General features: G+C 46.0%; 2 protein-coding genes across 2 annotated transcripts; one reads left to right on the top strand and one right to left on the bottom strand.

Moving 5' to 3' along the window:
* Positions 1–292: 292 nt before the first annotated feature.
* wasf3b (WASP family member 3b) lies at positions 293–12,355 on the top strand. The gene is made up of 9 exons (XM_037079722.1): positions 293–414; positions 5,391–5,547; positions 8,144–8,278; positions 8,388–8,541; positions 9,558–9,675; positions 9,903–10,084; positions 10,198–10,473; positions 10,922–11,232; positions 12,004–12,355. The coding sequence occupies exons 2-9, from the start codon at positions 5,415–5,417 to the stop codon at positions 12,159–12,161; spliced, it is 1,467 nt and encodes a 488-aa protein (XP_036935617.1). The 5' UTR covers positions 293–414; positions 5,391–5,414; the 3' UTR covers positions 12,162–12,355.
* A 309-nt stretch (positions 12,356–12,664) lies between these two features.
* Positions 12,665–19,573, bottom strand: gpr12 (G protein-coupled receptor 12). The gene is made up of 2 exons (XM_037079723.1): positions 19,232–19,573; positions 12,665–18,369 (listed from the first exon to the last, which is right to left on the bottom strand). Exon 2 carries the CDS (start codon positions 18,355–18,357, stop codon positions 17,332–17,334), a length of 1,026 nt encoding a protein of 341 aa, XP_036935618.1. The 5' UTR covers positions 18,358–18,369; positions 19,232–19,573; the 3' UTR covers positions 12,665–17,331.
* Positions 19,574–20,232: the final 659 nt, after the last annotated feature.

Below are 20,232 nucleotides of genomic sequence, written 5' to 3'. Positions count from 1 at the left end.
CTTAACTAGAGCTTCGAGTCTACAAAATCCCCACAGACTCTGAATTTAAAACCCACAGTCATATTGACAGGGAATGGGACCCGGTTGCTTAAAAAAAGAAACCCGTTAAGCTCTTCAGCAACGCCCAACCGTGGCCCCGCCTCCTCCATTCGCAGCACCGCTCTGGAGCTGGGGAGTCTCCCTGTCAATCATTCTGTTCGAAAGACGTTATTGGCTAATGTGAACGCCCTTCATGTGTTAAAGACCCTGCTTTGAGATATGATTGGTGGACGTGGCCGGTGGGCGTGACCCTGTCCTCAAAGGATTTTTCCCCGGAGTGGCCAGACGGGCTGGGGGACACAGGATGGAAGAGCTAATGGGAGTATCTAACGGGACATGCGGACGAGCTGAATTCTTCTAATATTTCAAGTGCTGGTGAGGGTCTTACGATACTTTTTACAACGATTGTTAACACCCTTTATCTAGATGATTACGTTTCTGTGGCTATTTCTGTTAATTGTAGTCTCATTCGTCCAAACTAAGAACTCGACCACTGGACATAAGCTAGCTAACCAAGTGGTCAGTTGGAGCGGACCCCCAGTTGAGGATAATAAACGGACCCTCCGTAGCCGAAACCTGCCTTGGAATTGTTATATTTTAGCCGCTGCCGGGTAACTTTGACCACCTAAATGATGCTGGTTGTGCACCGGCGTGTTAATCAGTTTATTGGGGAACCTATACATAAATCGGCAGGTTGGAATTAAGATTAAACCGGACAGAAATCCACGGGAACCGAGGTAGATGAACAGATGTGGGTCAGTCCATCAGTAACGGGAAGCGACGGTGCGGAACAGTGATTGATCGCGGTTGCCATTAGTTTACGCCTGTGTGTGTATGTGTGTGTGTGCTCCTTTGAATGTGCGTGCCCGTGCGTGGATCATCATCAGCCTGTGGGGAAGAGAGAAAGGGTGTGTGTGTGTGTGTGTGTGTGTGTGTGTGTGTGAGTGATAGAGAAAGAGAGTGGAGAAATACGGAGAATTAAGGCATGAAACGTCAGTATTACGTTATGGTAAGTTTAGCGTGACATTCATGTGATGACATGTAAATTGAATCAACCTGAAATCCATGTTGAATGATCAAATATAAATGGTGGCAACTTCGTTATACAGTGGATGCTGATATTATAATCTCATTTTACCGCACATTCACAGCACATCACCATATTCTAGCCTGCAGCTATTAATCATGAACCCACCACATTTTAGATTCATTAATTATTGAGTAATCTCATCTATAAAATGGTACATTTAAACTCAAAACAAATGCAAAACATGCATCTCAGAGTGAAGAATGCTTAGAGTCCACATAGTTTAATTATTCTGACAAATGCCCCCCCCCCCCAAACAAAAAGGAGAAAATCAAACCATTTCTGGTCATGAATCAATTAGAATAATGGATGAATGAATCAGCTGATTATCCCATTGTATCACCATTAGGATTACGACAATTTAGGGTCATGTTTGCATTAAAAAGTCAGTTATTTGACTGAGAGTAATCCTCCAGATTTACTCCAGATTAAGGCACGGTGGTACAGTTGAAGAATTTTTGGATATCAATGTATGTCAAAATATGGCATTAATATGCAAAATCACCTATTACATAATTAAAGTGATGTTCAAGACAATCAAAAATACAGTTGCAGTTTGCTCTGAATCATTAATTTGGACAACAGAAATGTATGTAATGACAGAATGACAAGATCATATCGTCATGATTTTGCTGAAAGTCAGGAATCAATAGTATTGGATCAATGCCCAGCCGGAACAGAAACTCTGCCTTTTTAGCTATCAAGAAGAAGGATAAAGTTAAGGCCAAGCTTCCTGTCCTACTCTGGATTCACTATGCAGTAGACACTTTTAGTCCTTCACCGGCACAGTGCCATGAATTTTTAACCACAGCGGCCCCTGAGTAGTACGGGGCCGTTCTTGGACAGGCACAGTGTCACACAGCAGAATTCTCTTTTTTTGTGTGTGTCATATTTAGGGCAGTGTGACCTGACGTAATCCAGTCTGCATTATTCATAAAATCGGAACAAGCACAACAGCCTGCAACACAAGGAGCTGTACTCGGCTCATAAATTGCTAATGACTCCCCTTTCACATCTTAATGGAGTTCTCACATCTGTAGTAAAAGGCCTCTTGAATCTGTGCGTGTTGGCGTAGAGATGAGGGCATCCTGCAGGAGTCACAGGGGAAGTGTGTTTTTCACCCTGACTGCAGCCTGAATGTCACCCTGCTGACGATCAAAGACATTTTTGCTGCTGATGGGACTGTTTACACACTGCTAATGAGACATTTGAGAGGCTACCTGATGTGTTTGTAACTGTTTGCGTGCCCGAGTGCCTCAGTGTGCATGCTGGGTTGTGATAAATTAAGCATCCACACACATCAGAAAAAGGATGTGAGAGTGAGAATCTATGTTTGAAAGCATAAGCTAAGGCAATCCTCTGTGGTGTTTGGGTGAGATGTTCAGACCTTACTCTCCCTTTTTTTGCCCCTGTCTTTCTCCCCGAGCGAGTGGTGGATGAAGGAGGAGGAGCGCCCGCTTGCTACGCTTTCATTGCAAGAGTACAGGGGGCCTTAAAGAAGGTCGAAGAGGAGGAGGAGGAGGAGGAGGAGGGGTCAGGATGCATGGGAGAGCTAGAGCTGTTGCCGTGTGAACGGAGCTCTATTGTCCCGGGAACCTTTCAGTGGCTTCCCCGAGGTCCCTGTTCCAACCCCTCCCCCCACCCCAATACTCTCCTTCTCCCCTCGCACACACACAAACACATAAACACACACTTTGTACACCTCTTAATGATACACACAACTCTCACACACTGTCTCATTCACTGTCTCTTGTCTGTCTTAACCCACTTTTGGTGTCTCTCTCTCTCATGCACCCTCCACTTTCCCCTCATTTCTCACAAGCAGACACATCCCGTCCCTCCTCCCTCCTCCTGCCTGCCCCCAGTCGCTCATTATTTCGCCTCATTGATGTGATTGTCATGCCAGCCAGACAGTAAAAGCAAAAACATGCAATCTTCTAATTTGCATCATCACCTCCTTCTCATCCAGTCCAATCCTATAAGAGGTGCAGTGTTTCCAAAATGTTTATGCAGACGGCTAAATCCGAGGAGTTCTTTGGCTCCAAAACCAGACCTTATTGAATGTATTCAGTGTCCTTTGTGGGAGCACATGATGGTGTAATTTTACCCTTTGTTTTCTCTTATTGGCGTGAGGCCGCTGGGGTTTGCAAGGGGGGTCGCTAGCTGAGAAAACAGGGCCAGATGAGGACTCGGCTGGTGGGAATTGGCCTCGGTGAGCAGAAGTGTCTCTTTTCACTCTATGACAGCTGGAATGACACAATCTGTAATTACAGTGGTTTCCTGCGAGGACACTGATAGCATAACACTGCTACTTGCCTCATTGGTGGATTTATTGTATTGAAGATGTAACCTCAACTCGCCCTCATTTTTGGTCTCCCATGAGATAATTATTCGCAGAGAATTTGAGGTAAATATTTTAAGCCACTTAGGAGACCCTTAAAAGCATATCAAAATCCAAAGAAATGTGATGATATATTCAAATCTACAAGGTCAAAAAATATGAGCTGTATTTCCATTACCTGTCAGCTATTATTAGCCTCCTGTCGCACTTGCCAGAGCTCCTGTGTCTCTCCAACCTGCTGTTCTCTGAAGTGATTTTGTTATTTCTGGCAAAGGTGCACAGTAAAAAAAAAAAAAAACAAGTCCGGAACGGCAATTAAGAGTGTACCATTTGATTGACGGATCTAACATATTGCATGTGAGATGGTTAAGGGTGTGTGCACGTTTCCATCTGTCTTCCTGGTCACTTGTAGAGCCGTAGCTGTATTGTTCTGGCTGAGTGTTTGGACAGGAGGGAGAGATGTGACCAGGAAACAGGAGGCAGGCTGAGACCACAAAAACAGGAAGCAGGAAGAGGCAATGATAAGATGGCTGCTCTGGTGCACCCTGGGATCTCTCCTGCTTTGAGTAATTGTCTGTAGTCCTTTGAACTACAGAGTTCGGAGCGTCTGATCAAAGCTAATGAGGATTTTACTAAGACAGCCAACATGAGGGGAAATATCTCTCTGTGAAGCTGTACGTATCTTTTTACACTTCAGGGTTTTTTTTTCTTGTTCAGCAACAGTGCGTTCATTTATGTAAAGTCCCGTTTGGCGTGCTCCCTCTCTTCCTGCGTTTTTTGGTGTTTATCTGACCGTATCCATGAATCTCTGTTTGTGTCAGGGTTCCAGCTGGGCCAGTGACAAGCTGGTCTGGGATTAGCTGGCACCCTGTATCTTCTCATCCCTAATGCTTTAATCTCTCTGCTGGTTGCCACAAGTCTTCTGGTTTTGGGACACCGTTGGTCATCACTGTTGCTTTTTCGGGCCGTAGGCTCACCCATGATTTCTCCGTTTGAATGTACATTACAACATGTGAGGTTTTCACGGTACAATAATCATTTCAGAAAATGCCAAGGTTGTTCTGATTAGTTACAATGAGAATCCTAGAAGGATGAAAACAGAATGGTATTTGTGGTTGAATGAACGCTTTATTATAATAAACTTGATATGAGCTTTAAATGAATAAACAGCCCATACACTGTAGAATTTAATAACTCGATAAGCAAATGTACAGGGACGATAAATCTTCATACCAAAGTGTACCTTGAGATGTCAAAAATCTTTCTTAAAATGACAGTAATGTCATTTATAGCAGTTATTTCTGTGACGATATATCATCAAAGGCTGTCTCTTACTACAACAAAAACAGCTGCAAAAACTGCACCTACATGATCTTTATGCACATCCGTTTATAACGAGAGCTTGACTTTAAGCACGTGATTGCATTCTCCCCAACTTTGCCTTCACTTGTGCTATTATCACCCATAAATTAGAGCTTGGTGATGCTAACACATCAAGCTTTGACGTTTCAACTCAGTGCCTAGAAATAAAAAAATAGTTGTTGGTGCTTTTAAACACTATTTAATCTAAACTGTGTGATATGTATCAGGCTGATACATTTTCTTATTATTATCTGTTCAAAAATGTCTTTATGTTGGCAGGTTTATATCAATAATCTAATATCACTGTCAACATCGGTCCAGTATCAGTCAGGCTCTACTTTCAGCTGGTTTAAACTATATAGTTATGTTGTCATATATATTGTCACAGTCTCTCTCTCTATATATTGATATGTGTTTATCCCAGCTGTATGGCGGATACAATGTCAATGTGTTTGTGGGTCAGAAGCATCTGGCTAGCATCTGTTCTTCTGCTTTAAGTCTCTTTAATCAGGGTACCAGTGTCTAAACCAGTGTGTCTTTGCTCCCTGTGTTTCCCTGCAGTGTGTGTCGGCGTGAGGCCTCGCCATGCCGCTGGTGAAGAGGAACATCGAGCCCCGTCACCTCTGTCGAGGGGAGCTCCCCGAGGGCATCGGCAGCGAGCTGGAGTGTGTGATGAACAACACACTCTCTGCCATCATCCGTCAGCTCAGCAGCCTGAGTAAGACACACACCCGCGTAGACAAACCCATGCGCACAATGTCGCCCTTCGCGATGAGAAATCAGCCGCTGCACAAATAAAAGTTTTTGTGTGACATTAAAAACAGACTGAAACTACAGCACCCTGAGGCTGTAACACCACAAACTTGGGCATGACGGCAGTCTGCAGTGTGTGTAGCCTCTTTGTGGCAGGACAAGATCACATGCTTTCATCATTAATCCTGGAGCTGTGATTGATTTGGGGTTGTCATGGTTACAGGGCCTGGGGTCACAGGGGTAGCAGCAGACTTACAGCAGACTGGAACACGGAGGGTTGAAATGTAATCCTTTTAGAAAGCGCTGCAAAAATGAACTTATGTGGACAGCTGTGTGCACACAGACTGTGTGTGTGTGTGTGTGTGTGTGTGTGTGTGTGTGTGTGTGTGTGTGTGTGACTGACCGGATGGGTGTGTGTTAACTTTGTTTGCATGCAGAACTGTTTTATATTGATTGTAATGCTCACTGTAAATGCATTCGACAGAGCAAGTACAGCATCTGTTTTCCCATCCATCTTCCATTCCCGTGTCCTTGTTTCATAACCCGTCAACACTGTGCTATGTGTTGTCAGCTGACGGTTCCCCTCGCCTGTTTATCCTCAACTGCACCCATTTTCCCTCCCTCACAGTGACTGTGTTAAAAGTTCATCGTGAACCTCGGTCGCATTAATTTAAAACGGTCTTTTTCCGCTGTTAACCGTACACTTATTGACCCAGTCATATCCATTCTCTGTCTGTCTTTTATTGTGTCAAGTTCCTGCGTTGGGAGTGGGCCTTTCAACAGCAGCTGTGGGGTCTATATATAAATGCCCACGCAGGCCTGGAGTGGTCTATCTACAGGCTACATACACTTTGCATGTCTGTGTGCACATGTGTGTGTTCAAGAGGGCCATAAGAATCCTCAGGAGAGGTCAGAGTTGACTGGTCTCAGCAGAACGGATCTGAGATTCTTCCTTCCTCTAAATATTTTTCCTGCAGCCATTCCTGTCAGCAGGAGGGACACAAATAGCCCTCAGCTTGTGTTTGTGTGCCTTACACTTTTTACACAGTGCTCTATAATTAATCAGTGTTAGAGCAGTGTTGAAACTACTCTGGGTGGATTTTTAACCTGCTGACATCCAGGGAAGATATGTTTTTAACCTCTTCTTTCCATTTCAGTACTGCTGAATTTAGAGATCTTGTAGTAAAAAGCCTTTTACAAACATTAGCCCTGGGCTAGAGTCCCCTCAGCCCAGAGTTATAGCTTCATTAACCCTGAGCTAACAGTCATTTTTCACTTAAAACTTTAAATATGGGTTACTTCCTCCTTCCGCTCCCCACTTTAGGGTTATTTATTCCTGAAAATACAGGGTTAAGAACACAAGAGCGAAATAGAGTTTAAACAAAAACAACAAAATGTTTAACATTCAACAGTGAAGCAACAATGTATTGACCAAGCAATGGTATCAGCCAATACGTTGTTCAGCAAACCAGTTATTATTTGAGTAATTGTGCCAGGGAAACAAATGGATTATCAACATAAAACAAACAGAATAGCTAACAGCACAAAATAAAGTGAACAAGAACAAGAAAACATCAGTATCAGCATCAGCTATATTGTTCGTTTTTCTTGGTATTATCGGTATCTATATCCACCCAGAACTTCCCCAACAGTGCGTCCCTATCATCCAACCAAATGTCAAAAAGTGCTGTCGTCCATCTTGAAGACATCAGGCTAGGGCTCTGCTTTGAAATGTTTAAAGGCTAAACCCACCTTTCACAATGTCTTATATAAGTGACAAACAATAAGGCTTTGATTGATTTAACAATGTTCAGGACCCAAGGGACAACCATTTTGCCTGACTCTCTCAACAAGCACTTCCTCCTGTGCATCTGGTGTTATATTTTGCATTACTTACCCTTGATTAATTACCCCTTACCCCCTTTACATTAAATGCAGATTTACTGTTTTGCAGAGGTTATTCACCGATGGTTTGTAATGCCTTGCAATCTTGTTTGCCTCATATTAATTTAATTTTGTGGTATTGAATGCACCTATGAGTGTACAACTCATGTGAAAATCAATAAACCCATTTGAATATTGCCATCAAGGAAAGTTTTGGTCCAGGCGAGGTATTGAAGTTCAGTTCACAACGGCCAGTCTGTTGTTTCTCAGATCTTTGAGTCGGTATGTGCGAACATCTGGATGGTTGCCAGGGGTTCATGAATAATGATGTAGTTACCCCTTTTCTTCTTGTAAACAAGTGTTTAAGAGTGTAAAATATTCCCATATTCTACTTTTAGCCACTAAACACCAACACTAGATAAATGTAAGAATGAGGTACATGTTATAAGGTTTCTGTTGTCAGTGCAGTTTAATTTATTAATGAGGAATGTTTCTATATAGAGCTGTATGAGATGCAATTTCCCGCACTCTCTCAAGCCCCCACGTTGTGTCACATTACCCTTGTATTGATTGGACCTCAGTCTCTGTAGAGATTTTCTTGGCTCCAGATAATGATTACAAGTTTCCATCTTTCTCTCAAATTTCCGTCTCTGTCTCTTTCCGCTGTTCCTTCTCAGGTAAACATGCGGAGGACATATTCGGCGAGCTGTTCAAAGAGGCCAACACCTTCTATCTGCGTGCCAGCTCCCTTCAGGATCGCATTGACCGGCTGGCCGTCAAGGTCACGCAGCTGGACTCAACCGTCGAAGAAGGTGAGTCAGATGTTAGAGGTCTCATTGTCCATTGTTTATTTGCTTCTTCCTCGTGTACCAGTCATTTCGCCTCTTATTTCCCCTCCTCTTCCTCCTTTTATGTTCTCAGTTTCGCTACAAGACATCAACATGAGGAAAGCGTTCAAGAGCTCCACCACTCAGGACCAGCAGGTGGTGTCCAAGAGCAGCGTGCCCATTCCTGTCCGAGAGATGTACAACCTGAGCGACAAGCCTCCACCGCTCAACATCCTCTCCACTTACAGGTCGGTGTTGTTGACGCACGCACACTCACTTGACACTCCGGCGTCATCACAACCACATTTTACTGAATTAATAAGTTGCTTTTCGATCAAGAGCTTTTGCTTTTTCTCCCAACGCAGTCTTCAAACATGGACGAGGAGTTTAATAGTGAAATTATATCACAACCTTGAATGCTAGTCAGTCAGTGCTGGAGGTTGTGTGTGGATATTATATGAGTCAATAAGTTTTTGGCCAAAAAGTATTTGATAGTATTTGATTGAGCAGGACTCCCTGGAAGAAGAGATTTTGTATCACAATGGGACCATCCTGGCTGAAGAAAAGACAAATAAAGCTCTCAAAATTTGAAAAAAATTTGCAGACAAAATTCTAACATTTCTTGACTGGATTAAACTATACCGTACAAGAAAAGCATCGTACCCCATCCAGTTTCATGATGCGACACACAGAGCATAAATGTATCATAAATGGTTTCAATGAAAATAATGCCTTCTACTTTATAACTTTGACAGTAATCCTTGATAGTAATGCAGTTATCCACTGGTCTTGATTTGATTTAGGCTTGTTTCTGACCTACATTCACAGTGAAACAGCACGTCGTGCTATTTCCTGCCGCTATTTGGTAGCTGCTTTTATCCACTGTGCTTTCCAGTACTTTGGGTGCATTACACATTTAGCGTGGCGGACTCCGATGGGAATCCAGCTGCTAAACCTGTCTGTATAGCACACTTTTCTCTCCCTTTCTCCAGTGCTCCCACCTCTCTGCTTTTTCACTCCTTCATCCTGTCATTTCCTGTCATGTTGCTTCTGTGATAAAATGCAGCATAATTTCTCCCTTTTCCTTCCATCAGCCTCCTCCACGTTTGCAATATTCATAGCCTCACATGTTTTATACCCAACTTAGTCTTCCCACACTGAGCCCACTGTATTTCTATTCTGTCTGACTCTGCTTCTTGCCACTTTCTTTTCAAAGACGTTTTTTTTTCCACCTGTATGACCTTCTTGGTGTCTGTTTGTGTAGGGATGATCACAAGGAAGCACTTAAGTTCTACACCGATCCCTCCTACTTCTTTGACCTGTGGAAGGAGAAGATGCTGCAGGACACAGAGGATAAGAGGAAAGAGAAGAGGAAGCAGAAGGTACAAGTCTCTCTACAAGTATCTCTCACAGATCATGACATCTTACAGATTGTTTTGGTTAGATTTAGAGATTCAATTTGCCTGCAAGTTGTGCACATTTTCAGAATTATAAGAATCAGTAACCAAATACTATTATGAGGCCATTTTCTAACATTCTTACATTATTCTTTCATTTGATTTTAACAAAGCAAAATGGCCTAAATGCTCTCTTTGTCTCTCTGTCTTAGGAGCAGAGGCGTTGTGTGGATGGGACACTACAGAGGGAGGTGAAGAAGGTCCGGAAGGCGAGGAACCGTCGGCAGGAGTGGAACATGATGGCTCTGGACAAAGAGCTGAGGCCGGACCATAGACACACCATACACCGAGACAGAGGGGCTTCCTCTGAGGGCTCCATGTCACCGGAGAACAGGTACGATCACCGCCTCATCTTCCTGATTCTTCTAATAACAGGTTCATGTTTGCATCACTTCTGTATTTCATTTTTTTCTTCCTCGTCATCCTCCTCCCCGTTGTCTCTATCAGGGGACACGGTGCTGATCAGCTCCACTACCCCAACTCCATGAACCACGCTGGCCACGCCCACACCTACTCTGGCCCGCCGCCCAGTATCCTGGCTGCCCAGATGGCTGCAGGGCACGGGCCCCGGGGCGCAGGTGAACACGAGGGGAGAGGAAGAGCTATGATGGCCTATCAGGGTGGGACACTGGGCCGCGTTCACCACCACCAGGTCCCGCTGCCTCCTCCACCCTCTGAGGCTATGAACGGTGGCTCCATGTCTCTTCCACCAATGGACTACAGGTAAACATACAGGACAGAGTGACACATTTTCTACATTCTCTCTTTGCTGTATTAAAAACTTCAGGCTTGATTCAAGGTCTCAAAAATCTGGAAATGCTTAATTTGGTTTTATGTGTTCAAGGTTGGAAACAGTCACAAGTTCACTCCTTGAATTTTGAAATAGTCACAAGTTCACTCCTTGAATTTTCAGATTTTTCACTAATAACAAGCAACAAAACATGACATATATATTATGTTAATATACTATGGGGTCAGAAAAGAGGGTACAATGTCCATCATCCTTCAACCTAAATTAAATGATACTTGAATCCACTCATTAACTCTGAGCTAATGCTGCCACCTAGTGGGTCATGCTTTCAAACCCTGGTGACTGTACTTTCCATGCAGTACAAGTTGCTATATTGTTTGTCAACTCTACTGATTGTCTTTCATTTTCTCTCTCCTGCAGTATGGACGGTTATGCCAACACCGGTCCCCCTCCCCCGCCTCCAGCCCCTCTCATCCCTTCTGCCCAGACTGCCTTTGCCTCACCTCCAGGAGGTCCGATGTCTCCTGGGCCAATGGCCGGTGCCGGTGGCTACGCTCCGCCTCCGCCACCTGTATCTGGAGCCCATGCAGCTCCACCTCCCCCTGGTCCTCCACCTCCCCCTCTTCCAGCTGGTGCCTCCCACATCACAACCCACAAGATGTCCTCCGCACCTGCTGAGGCCGCAGTGGTCAACGATGCCCGCAGTGATCTGTTGGCTGCTATACGTATGGGTAAGAGCTCATGAAGATGTTTCATATTAATGTATATATGTGTTCATTTATATTACAAACAACCTATAATAGGGAGCAGCTTTACAACGCATCAGTTATGTGAAAGTTCAGAAACATCTCATTTATAAACAGTCAGTCAAGTACATCCAAAATCATTTAACATTTGAAGTGAAACACTCCTGAATTAATTTTATTTGTTGCCTGGCATCAAAATTGCAATTTAGATGTGATGATAAAGGCTTTTACAGTGCTTGAATTGAACTTTTAAATAGCTAAACAAGCCCTGTATTTAAACTAAAACGTTCAGAATTCAGAGGCGTTCCATCACTTTTTTGATTCTCAGCTTTTGTTTCAGGGGATTTAATAAAGGAATCTGAGTCTGATATAACACATTATAATAACCCTAATAAATGAGCGGTACATTTAAAGTTAATTAAACAGTTGTTTCACTGTTAACAAACAATGAACGGCTTCATAAACTATTCTATGAAGGAATGTCAAAGGTTTATATACATAACTTTTATAATAGCCATCCAAATACTGTGATGATCTACACAGTGTTTAGTGTACAAGGTGTTAGAAACATTATCTCTTGCTAAACAATTGCTTAATAAAGGGTTTATAAAGAATGTAATTGTTGCAGCAGAAAACTATTAACTAAAGTCTAATTAAACTTTTATTAATTGTTAACAAATTAACCCAGTTTTGATCCTATTAACTGTATTTTAAGATCCAGTAAAAACACGTCTTCACTTTCCGTATTTCCTGCAGGCATTCAGCTGAAGAAGGTGCAGGAGCAGCAGGAGCAGCAGGCCAAGAGGGAGCCGGTCGGAAACGACGTGGCCACCATCCTGTCGCGACGCATCGCCGTGGAATACTCCGACTCCGAGGACGACTCCGAGTTGGAGGAGAACGATTGGTCGGATTAACAAACAACAAACCACTGAAGATACAGAAACACACACACACACACACGACCAGTCGATCTCACGCTCACTTGAAAGAATGCCCACCTCACCACACACAGGTTGTCACACACTTGTTTGCTGAAAACACACACACACACACTACACCTACACATAATCACATGCTGTAGGTTGATATAAGCTGAATGGTCCAAAACTGGAAATCTGGGGGTGTATTCAAGATGCATAAACACTGTAAAGACACTAGTAATTTACTGTAACGCTGACCACTCTGTGAGACATTAACATATATTTCAGAGCATTGTGAATACACCCCAGTGGCTGTTTCTCTACCTGTTATAACACTATAGACTACCTGTGAAGGTGCTTAATTCATGTATAGTCCAAGCTTGAGAGCATTAGAAGAATTAGAAACTTTCCTCTTGAGCTAACCAATGTCTTTTTTTAATGTTTTTACTGAAACACTTGCCATAGATCATGAGGTGAGTTTTTAACATAACTGTAAGTGACGGACGAGCTCGGTGGAGGCCGCAGTCGTTGATTAAATGGATCCCGGCTGCTGAGGGAGTGAATGGGGAGAGCTGTTGAAATGCTGTGCTGAGGGTGGATGTAAAAAGTCTTATGATCATTAATGTGAGAATTGATTGAGCCATCTGCGTCCGCAATCGATCACTGCTGTACGGGAGGGGAGGGGAAGGGGGGAGGGGAAGGGGGGAGGGGTCATGTATATGCTAGTGGGAGTTCTGTAACCTTTGACCCAGAGAAAAATAAAATGATGAATGAAGGATCATGTCTGCCCGTGTCTCTTCACTGCTCTTCACTGTCGCCATAAACGAGGGGACAACACGCACGTCAGTTTCCATGGTAACAGAACAGCTAAGATGGGGGTTGCCAGGGAAACAGAAGAAGAAAAAAACAGGAGGGGATGAACAAATTAGTCGAGGCAGGAGTTTTTTTTTTTTTTCTTATGCACAGCACGTGTTTTAATACAAAATTAACAAGATCTCTCAGTTGAGTGAACAAACCAAAGCAATAAAAAGTACAACTAACACCTTGGAAAAATAGACACCACGTTCACACAAATGTTTTTTTTTTGTTGTTGTTTTTTTTTTTAAGTTTTTTTTTTTTTTACAATATCTCAGTTAAGTTAGTGCATGTTGATTATCGTCTATACGTTTCGTTTTGCAGATATTTAAATTTGTTGTGCCGTTTTCATCCCCCCAAAAATAAAGTGCATTTCACATTGAAAACTACGCGTACGTCTACACAAGATGCTGTTACTGTGGCGTCCCTCCGGTCGACATCCGTCCCCCTCCCCATCCCACAACACACACACACGCATTCACAGGCCCTTAAGTGTTTTGATATTTAGCTCTAGATTAGTTACCATTGTAAAGACGCCTCCTCCTCCTCCTCCTCAACGTTGGCTACACATTTTTCCCAAAACAAACCCTTTCCTTTTGTGTCAATACACCATTCAGTAGATTAACAGGTGTGTATACAGAGAAGTATTACATCCACAACATCACAGTCATTTACTATTCTTGGATACAAAGCCCTTGTTCACACCTGTTCGACCATGAAAATCCCAACAATGCTGCTGGCCGCACGAGAGGAAAACATAAACCAATCAGAGAGCACACAAAGAATTGTGTACTAATTAGTTGTTTTTTTTTGTTTCGTCTTCCCCTCCAACATCCCCCCATCTGTGTAGCCAAAAAACCTCTCGATCGTCCTTTACAAACTGGTGCATATTGAAGCGAGGAACCCGACGGAGGAAGAAACTCTACATTAACAGCCGAGGTGGAGAAAATGTCATTCAAAAAAACAAACAGACGGTGCAACCCCAACTTGTCCCTTTATAGTTTGCTTTGGTAGCACCATGCACGGTGGTTTTTAAAAGTCCCTCCTCTTCAGCATGCCGTATTTACACAAACAAATGAGTCGAGAGGAGGTGGGGGTGGGGGGTAGTATCAGTTTCAAACAACGTGATTATTACTACATTCAGAAAAAAGAGGCTTTTACAGCGCCATTATATCGCACAACATCAGAATCTGACAAACAAATTCAGGCCAGACAAAAGTGGAAAAAAATAGAACTTTTCAATGAATATAACAAAATAGACTTCTCTCCAAAGGTAAAGGAATAAGAGTTTGTGACGGTGTCTGATGTGCCAGCCTGACCTGTTGGTGCTCATTGAATCCCGACAGGATCCGGTCTGACACTGTGCACAAGTTCACATACACAGGCTGCGTCCAAGTGCTTGGAAAATGCTGCTTTCCTTACTCATCCCGACCGGTGATCCGAGACCAGGCGCTCCTCACGGGCCTCCGTCCGGCTCACCAAGAGGGCAGGCAGCAAGGAAGGAAGGAAAGAAGAAGCATTATCCGTGTAATTGGACGCGGCCTTTTTTTTAGCTCATAGATTCATTCAGAGGTCACTTATCGGACGCCTGCCTCGACCAGACTAGATTGATTTTTAAGTAGAATATTAGCAATATAGAGGAGACGGAAAACACACGGCAGGACTAGGATCCCGGTTCGTTCAGAGTCCCTCTCACTTTGGCTTGAAGTGCTGGAGCGACCAGGTCCTCCTAAGTCCCATCAGTCCTCAAAAAAAAATAAAAATAAATAAAAGGCTCAACAAACACAGAACGAGGCCACTTCTCTCAGAATCGACAGGAAGACTGGCAGCATTATCATCAAAAAGGTCAAGGCCAGGTGGGGGGTCAACAGGAAGTCTTCTTCCTGTTCGGACCTCTCCCTTCTGTCCCGGTTGACGACACAAGGAGACAGATTGTGGTCTGCTGCTGAGCTGCTGGATCACAGACACACACATACACACACACACACACGTACACACGGATATACACCCAGAGGCCATGCAACTCGAAGAAGACCACACAGGGAGACTCGTGGTTCATGACACTCAGGACGGTTCATATGCTCACAGAAGGAAGATGCAAAAAAAAAATTTTTTTCTAATTCTAAATCAAAGGTTCCGACCGATCAAAGGATCTTCTGGATCAGGGGGAAAACTTTGAGGAGCGAGTTGTTTTAACCCTTTTCTGATGACGTGTCACTGAAGCAGCTCACCGAGCCTGTTCACTACAACACGTCCACCAACCCGGGCGGCTGGCCTACCCCGTCGAGGTGCTCCACTCTGCAGGAAGAAGTCACGGCGGGACGTGGATCTTATTGCTGTCTGAGTATTGCTTCGCATCTAAAAGATAACTACCGATTGCAGGCTAGTTATTGCTGACATGATTCTGAAAGAGCGAGGAATCAGCGCGCAAACTCAAATGAATGGATCACTAAACTCAGAGCAGCCGGTGGGTGTTGGGATCTGCTGGGCTTCTGTTGGATTAGTTCAAATCATGATCGAAACCGAGCTGTACAGCAAAGAAACGTTAAGAAATTTCACATTTGTTTCTCCCCCCCTTGCCAAAAAAAGGGGGGGTGACCATCCTGTGATGATTGTAGGTCATTCAACGCGACACGTGCGCGGTGCACTGTGGTGGATTGTACATAAACAAAATTATTGAGGTCACGATGACGTCAGGCGACCATGACACATCGCCCCGCGCGACCTGCTCAGGACGGGGGAAATGGGATCTGGGCTTGTTGCATGCAAATTACACTGAAGTCTAGCATGCAGACCAGATGTGATGTGGCTGGTGTAGAGGCTCCGCAGGGCCCAAAAGACAAAAAGATCAAATAAAAGGAGATTTCCCCTCAAAATGACTTTTGACAGAAGGTTGCAGCGATGTGATTATAAACATGTTAAAGGCGCGCTATGTAGTTTTTTGGGGGGTTTTTTTATGCCTAAACAACCTAAATTGTCCCTGTTTTCCTGACTGAATAAACTGAATAAACAAAATGACCTTAAAGGACAACACAGTTTCATACTGTTTTACTTTGTTTATATTTGGCGGACCCTGCCACCTTTTTTTTTTATTTAGCTTCAAACACAGTTCCAGGGACCTTATTTTCCTCTGAGAACAGCTTGTTTATGCAAATATGGAGTTCTCATTTATATTGGAAATGATTAGAATTCTGAGTCTGAATTTCTTCTCCAAAACTTTAATTTAATCTCCTTTAAGCTTCATTTACGGATAATCATCCATCAGATGTATGGGGTCTCTGGAATAAATTATAATTAAGCCTTATATAACAATCTCCAGACATTCAAAAAGTCATAAGCAATCTCCATTTAAAAAGTGAAAGAAGGGGCGGTTACATTATCCGACAGGCCTATATCCTATATTCGGTTCGGTGCCTCCGGTAATCTGGAGTTAGTTTCGGGGTCTCCTGGGGTTTAGTCTAAAACACGTTCACGCACAATCCAGACAGAGAGAGAGAGCGAAAAAAAAAGGAGACGAGAGAAGGATCGGAGAGGCGGGGGGGAAGGAGCGGCTTGAGTTTGTTTCTCGGCGTCTGTGAAGGGTGGAGGACGCAGGGCGCGGATCAGAGAGCGCCGGGGTCTATTTATAGTTCACCGCGGCTGTTTAGCTTTCGACGCACGTTCAGAGTGCAGCAGCAGAGCGCCGGGATGCTGCTCCAGACGGGCTTTATGTGGAAATGCCTGCGCACTGAGCCGCGGACGCTCTCTCCTCCTTCTCTCCTCTCCTCTCCTCTTCTCTCCTCCTTCTCTCCTCTCCTCTCCCTCAGCGCGCACATACACTGGCTTCTGTTAATCCGCCGTGCGCTTTTACGCACGCACGCAACACTAATAATCCCTCCCTATTAGGAGAAAGAAGAAAAAAAAAAAACAAGCACGTGTCAACCAGAGCTCCAGTGCTGTTAACTATATGCACATTGTATATACACTGTGACACGTGACGCACTCAGCGCTCTGCAGGACAGAGGAAGGGCGTGGCACGCGATGAGCGGGAGGGGGGCGGGATGCAGGCCGCGCACTGGCCGCCTGCACCGGGGAAGACAGTGCGATACCTCTCCCTGTGGTGGGTGGAACAAAGAAAAAGACGCCGTCCAAGTGGTCTGTGGGTAACCAACCACACTTCCTCCGCCAGCGACATCACCTGAAGCCATGTCCCCTGACCTCCACCTCCACCGCTGCCACCGCTGCTGCTGCTCTCTTTGACACCAGACACATCCAGTGAGGAGCAGAGCTGACCCAGGCCGCCTCGCTCTTCCCACCTGGGTCTGCTTGGTCAGACGTCGCTAGGGGTCCGTGCACGCTGGGCCACGCTGGCCGGCACGCAGCCGCAGCACACCAGCCACAGCGCCTTCTGGATCTCCTGGTTCCTGAAGGCGTAGATGACCGGGTTGATGACGGAGTTGTAGGTGGCAGGCACCAGGGTGGCGTAGGTGTAGAGCGGAGGGTAGGTGTAGTCGGCGATGAGGGAGTAGACGGTGAATGGCATCCAGCAGGCGGCGAAGGTGCCCAGGATGATGGCCAGCGTGGACACGCCCTTCCGCGTTGTGACGTAGTGGGGCGTGGCAGCCAGGAAGTGGTGCTGGAGGGCGATCTGGTGAGCGTGGCGCATCACGATCTTGCAGATCTGAACGTAGAGTTGCAGCATGAGGCCGAAGAGCAGCAGGAAGGACACAGACAGGACGGCGATGTTGTTCTTGGTTAGCGGCCGCACCACGCTGCAGGTGGCCTCCTCTGCCAGGCAGTTGACCCCTGTGACCGGCAGCAGGCCCAGGCACAGGGAGAGGCCCCACAGCAGCACCAGCATGGTGTAGGTGAAGGCCGCCGTCCGCTCTGAGTTGTAGGTGAGGGCGTAGTACAACGACAGGTAGCGGTCGATAGTGATGGCCAGCAGGCTGAAGACCGAGGCCGAGAAGGAGGCCACCACCAGGCCCACGGTCAGCAACTGGGCCGCGTCTGAACGAACCAAGTAGGCACAGGTGAAGTGAAGCACCAGGCCCAGGCCGGCTAGAAGGTCGGCCAGTGCCAGGCTGCCGATCAGCAGGAACATGGGAGCGCGCAGAGCCGGGTTCTGCCAGATCACCAGCACCACCAGGGCGTTCTCACAGGCTATCAGAGTCCCCGATGAGCACAGCACAATGTCCCAGGGGTTGACGAGCAGCGGCAGCTGGCTGGGCGAGAGAGAGTCCGGCGGAAATGTCCCCAGGCCGGTGCTGTTGTCCATCAGCCCCCCGCCTCCGCTGGCCCATGCTGTGGGGTCAGGGGTCAGCCAGCTGGGGGTCGCCGCTGGCTCTTCACTCATTGTGCCCCCCGTCTGAAATGGACACAAACACACCATGATACCTCAGCTTGTAACAGCACTGGTGGCATAGAGGAACATGCATAGATCTGAAACACGTGTCTCTCGTTTTTTTCCTTTTCACAATTTAATGCACTGAAGACACAGGGACAGTGGAGGGGGGGGGGGCTGTCTCATCTCCCCCGCCCCCCACCCACCTCTGTGCACGCCCCTGGATTTGTGTTATTTTCACCTGTTTGAATCATTACACAACATAAACCATAATACTGAAGATGAGATTCTCCCTGAGCCAGCACTAACCTCTAATTCTCCCTCTCTATAGATAATGAAACACCTCACACAGGTCATGTATTTTCCTCTGGGGAATTAAACCCACTGGCTGTTCAGGCTATTAAGACAAGAGGCCTGCACGTGAACAGCTCTGTTTATTAATGTATGCACGAGGCAAATGGAAGCGGATGACGGGAAAGCACAGCAGGCTTTGCAGCAGATTTCAGGCCATATTTCTTGAGAGCGTTTCTACAACCCTCCGCCGGCACCGGCAAATAATTCACGCTTCTGTCAGGCGACACCGCACCCGTGCTGGAAATAAAACCTGCATCGCACACTGCTGCTGCTGCTGGTGCTGCTGCTGCTGCTGGTGCTGCTGGTGGTGCTGCTGGTGGCCATATGGTGCTGCTTCACCCTCTCTGCACCTTGCATCAGAGCAACACAGCGGCTGCTCCACGTCAGCACAAAGATGCTGGAAGAGGGGCGTAAAAAAAAGGGAAAAAGGGAAAAAAACAAAACAAAAACAAAACAAAAACAAAAACAAAAAACCCAAAAACCCGGGTGCATGTTTCCTTTATGTGAGGGATGCTCGATCATCTGAACCTACCTTGACTCTGTGAGCTGAGACTTCCCGTCTAGATGGAAGAACGGCTGCCTTGTATTTCCATGTTATTGGTAGGGATGGTGCGGCGGCGCCGGCGGACAGAGACGCAGCCCCGGGGGTGGAGGTGGAGGGTGCAGAGGGTGGGGAAGGGGATGCTGGTCCTCTCTGCTTCAAAACGATGATGATGGAAGAAAGAAGAAGAAGAAGAAGAAAAGAGCGCGCGGCGGCTCTGCCGTTAACGGCGCATCGCCGTGGACTGCGGCTGTGCAGAGGAGCAGCGAGCGGAGCAGCGGCGGAAGAGAGGAAGAGGAGGAGGAGGAGGTGTGAGGAGGTGTGAGGAGGAGGAGGAGGGTGGGGGTCGATGATGAAGGAGGAGTCCCAAATGGGCTAGACCTCCAGAGAGAGGTTGAACTCCGCTAAAGAGCTGGATGTCTGGTCCGCGCTGTCTCAAGGACAAAGACAGGTGTGTGTGTGTGTGTGTGTGTGTGTGTGTGTGTGTGTGTGTGTGTGTGTGCATACAGTGTGCAGGAATCTGGATTCTCTCTTTAATTTAAGACACGCTCTCTCTCCCTCCACTAATAAAGCCGGAGCAGGCTGCACGCTGCTCTCACTGGTGTTTCAGTGTGAGTTCAGTGGTTTCCGTGCAGCTCGACTCGGGTTTCAGTTATGAAGATGCTGGATGCAGAGACTCGCTCTCCTCCTGCGACGCCCTGCTATTCCTGTCCCGTCTGTGCTATTAACAGCAACCCTGATGTGTGTCACCAGCACCCCTCCCTCCTCCCCTGTCCTCCATCTTCTCTACCTCATCTCTCCATCCTTGCAGCACTGCCTCCCTCTACCTCTGCTGATGGTGGTGGTGGTGGTGGGGGGACTAATGGGTGACTTGTTGATGTGCATTTATGTGGCCACGCTGAGCTGACCAAGCGTTATGTCGGCTTCGTGCGTGGGCGTTTTTTTTTCTTCTTTTTTTTCCACAGCACCTGCCGTCAAGCTCTGAATGTATT

This window comes from Acanthopagrus latus, chromosome 19 (assembly GCF_904848185.1).
Source record: "Acanthopagrus latus isolate v.2019 chromosome 19, fAcaLat1.1, whole genome shotgun sequence".
Classification (NCBI taxonomy): domain Eukaryota; kingdom Metazoa; phylum Chordata; class Actinopteri; order Spariformes; family Sparidae; genus Acanthopagrus; species Acanthopagrus latus.
This window is presented reverse-complemented; position numbering and strand designations above follow the sequence as displayed.